Genomic DNA, 3,653 nt, shown 5'->3' on the forward strand with positions numbered 1-3,653 from the left:
TCGCTCTCGTGTTATATCGCGAGTTCAATCGCGAGAAGCAACAAAGCGCGCGCGCGGATTTGCCACGTGCCGTTTCGTGCGTCCTTCTCTTGTCTACAACCGCCCCTCTCTCAGAAATAAAGTACTACCCTTCCTTCTGGTTTCTCCCTCGCGGGCACAAAAAAAAAAAGAAAAAAAATTACCTCGCTCCGTTTCGCGTTATCGAGAGCTATTGTTACACGGATGCGCGCGCGCGCGCGCTCGCGCCGACACACACATACACCTTTCTTTCCCTTGCTCTTTTTTTCTCTTCCACTCTTTTTTCTCTCTCTCACTCTCTTTCTCACTCTCTCTCTCTCTCTCTCTCTCTCTCTCTCTCTCTCTCTCTCTCTCTCTCTCTCTCTTTCTCTCTCTCATTCTTTCTTTTCCGAATGAACCATCAACGTGACGACGACGTTAACAACGCCGGTGACGAGGGAACGCCGTGTCACGTCGGCCCGAGGAGCAATCATGACAACGTGTACACGACATGCGTGTCCACCTCCTGATGCGAGCAACTTGCCGAGCCGGTGTCGCGTTCAAAACTCGGCGAACTCCTTGGCGCACTTCTCCGTCAACGAGATCCTCAGAGTCTCCTCTTCGTAATCGTCGAAATTGCTGGTGTCGCCTGGTCCCTTGCAACGCGGTATGAAGGGCGCCTCTATTCGCTTCTGGAAGACGGCTATCCAGTCGGTGCTGGCGAACCACTTGTGGCCCTTAATGTCGTTCACGCCCGCCTTGAGATTCCCGTACCTTTTGGTGAGATCGACTTGCAGCAGATTGCGCAGCAAATCCTTCAAGTCGGAGCCGAAGTGCGATGGAAAGCGCGGCTTGCCGCTCACGATTTTCTCATAGATCTGGATCGGCTGGTCGGCGAAGAACGGCGGATATCCCGCGGCCATCTCGTAGACCAGCACGCCAAGAGCCCACCAGTCCACCGCCTTGTTGTAACCCTTGCTCAGAATGATCTCGGGCGCCAGATATTCCGGCGTACCGCACAGGGTCCACGTCCGACCTTGCACTCTTTTGGCGAAGCCGAAGTCGGTGACCTTGAGATAACCCTGCGAATCGATCAGTAGGTTCTCCGGCTTCAGGTCCCGGTAGATCAGATCGAGATAATGTAGATATTCGAAAGCGAGAACGATCTGTGCCGCGTAAAAGCGCGAGTGAGGCTCTGAGAAGCGACCGACCTTGCGCAAATGGCTGAACATCTCGCCGCCGGGTACGTATTCAAGTACCATGTACAGATAAGAGTTGTCCTTGAAGTGAAAACGCAACGATACGAGGAACGGGAAACTGATAGCCTGTAATATCCTCTTCTCGTTGAGCGTATGTTCCACCTGTTTCAGCTTAACGACCTTCTGCTTATCGAGAATCTTCATCGCGTAATACTCCTTGGTGGGTTTGTGCTGAACGATCATCACGCGACCGAACGAGCCGGTGCCCAGAGTCTTGATGCGCTCGAAGTCGTCCAGTCCGGCGGTGTTGGTCGGATTTTTCTTCCATTTGTCCTCGAATTCTTTCTTTGCCTTGTCGAGAAACTCCTTGACGCTCTCGGCGGCGTCGACCTTCTTGTTAGCGGTCGCGGCATTGTTGCCCATCTTAGCTGCCGCGCTGGTGCCCACGCCTGCCAGCGCAGCTCCACGTGCAAAATGGTCCAGAGGACTGCTACGTCTTCGTCGTCTTGTGTCCTCCGCCGAGCCCGCCGAGGCTCCGTCAAACTTCGATGCTTTCAGAATGTTTGCTGCTACCTTCGTACGCGCGCTGTTGATAGCCAGACGTCCCTTCGTGTCGCGCCAACTCTCGATGCCAACAATAACGACGACGACGGCGACGACGGCGACGACGACGGTGGTCTCTGCGTCGCGTTACTGTCCGTGTTCCCGGGACTAGGTCCTTCAGGATGATCTCGCGAGCACCGCGAGAAGAGGAACGACCAAGAATTTATCGTAATTGTGAAAAAACGAGACGCACACTCGTGCGAGTATCACACTCTTGGTAGAAAAACAGGCCACGCACATACACACACATACACACACGCAGGGGGGAAGGCGCGCGCGCGAGCGCGACGCGAGAGAGGGCACCCTCCCGGTGCAACTTTGGAGTCCGTTTTCTCTCTCTCTCTCTCTCTCACTCTCTCTTACGGCTTCCTTCCCTGCTGTCGTCGCCGACAGTACGTGCAATCGCGGCACGAACAACGCTGGCCCGCAACGACCGAGAGAGAGCCAGAGAAGACGAGGAAGAAGAGATCCGTCCTTCGGCGAGAGGCTGCCGACTCCCGGAGATTTGGCGCGTCGTAAAAAAATGGGTCAGCAGCGATCCTCGTCCGCGGCTCGCGCCATCTTCCTTGTCAATTGTACCAGTCCGTCGTTGTGTCGTCCGGCGGCAGCGGCGACGGCGGCGACGACGACGATGATGATGCCGTATCGCTTTCTCTGTCTCACCCGTTCGCGCACTTCGCGTATTCCTCACAACGTCCGTTCTGTCCGGACTGCTCCGTTTCGAGCGCACCGCAAATCAATCTGTTTCACTCACCTGTTCCGTGTCCCCTCACTTCAAAAAAACACACAGCAACGGAATATCACTGGCCGCGTTCAGCAGGGTCCACTTGTTCGAACGACGGAAAATTCACACTAATTTTTATATACGACGATCGTCTCTCTCTTCTCTTTTTCGAACGACACTGAGCGGCAACGACGACGGCGACGTCTCGATTGCGTTCGTTTGTTTTATTTTTTTTTATTTTTTATTTTTTTATTTGCCAATTCTTGTATTGCAAATAAAAAGCAAAGACAGTGCGCGCGAGACGAACTATAATCGGCAAAGACAGTGACGTCTGCTCGAGTGAGGAACTCGAGTCGCGACACACTCGACACCTCGCTTTCTTTCACTCCGACACGGAATTATAAATCGAACAACGATACTCGCGCACGCGAGTCGATACTCGGTGTGTGTGTGTTCGTTGCTCTCACAACGAGAATGTGCAATCGTTTCGCGTTTCTTCTCTCGGACGTCGCGTCGCACCACGGAGGTGCACGGCGCTATAAACACCGCTCTCGCACGGCGCTTCAAGTGTATGATTGTCGTCGGCTCCCTCGGCACGCGTCGTCGGCAACGAACGACGGCGATGACGTCGGCGGAGACGACGGCTGATGGGTACGATCGTGCCTAAAGATGGCGACGCGACTCCTTCTCCGCTCGTTCGTCCAGGAGATTTTTCGCACGAGTGCGAAAGTGACGAGGTGCCGCTCCGGGAAGCGAGAGAGCTACTGTACGCTCGCGGGTCAGCTGTTGTTTCCCGAAGTCACCGAGAGATGTAGCGCCGCACAACGAACGGCAGGAGTTGGCAGATGCTGCCAACGCGACCTCGCCCGAAACTAACTTGCCGCGGACAATCGATGTTCGCGCGCGCACAAAAATACGAAACACGTCGGTGTGTTCAGCGCTTGAAAGGACCGTTCAGATAAAACAGTTTCTCGTTGCTATGTACATTTTATTTACATATTTATTTTAGTTCAGTTTGTAAAATTGACACAAATGTGTGTCGTGACTATTTTCGTGTGTATCGATTGGCAGCAAATCAATGGAACATGTGTGTTAACATGATTCGAAAAAGATTGAAAAAAAAAAAAAAA

The 3,653-nt window shown here is 53.4% G+C and overlaps 1 protein-coding gene across 1 annotated transcript; it reads right to left on the reverse strand.

Annotated features, from left to right (window-relative positions):
* Positions 1–345: 345 nt before the first annotated feature.
* On the reverse strand, positions 346–1,875 carry LOC109860915 (cAMP-dependent protein kinase catalytic subunit). Its single transcript, XM_020440331.1, has one exon. It carries the CDS (start codon positions 1,617–1,619, stop codon positions 558–560), a length of 1,062 nt encoding a protein of 353 aa, XP_020295920.1. The 5' UTR covers positions 1,620–1,875; the 3' UTR covers positions 346–557.
* Between the last annotated feature and the right edge of the window lie 1,778 nt (positions 1,876–3,653).

Source organism: Pseudomyrmex gracilis, unplaced genomic scaffold (assembly GCF_002006095.1).
Source record: "Pseudomyrmex gracilis isolate BER0280 unplaced genomic scaffold, ASM200609v1 scaffold_508, whole genome shotgun sequence".
NCBI lineage: Eukaryota > Metazoa > Arthropoda > Insecta > Hymenoptera > Formicidae > Pseudomyrmex > Pseudomyrmex gracilis.

Excerpts from the sequence above, each read along its gene's own strand:
- LOC109860915 (XM_020440331.1), bottom strand. The coding sequence starts at position 1,619 with ATGGGCAACAATGCCGCGACCGCTAACAAGAAGGTCGACGCCGCCGAG.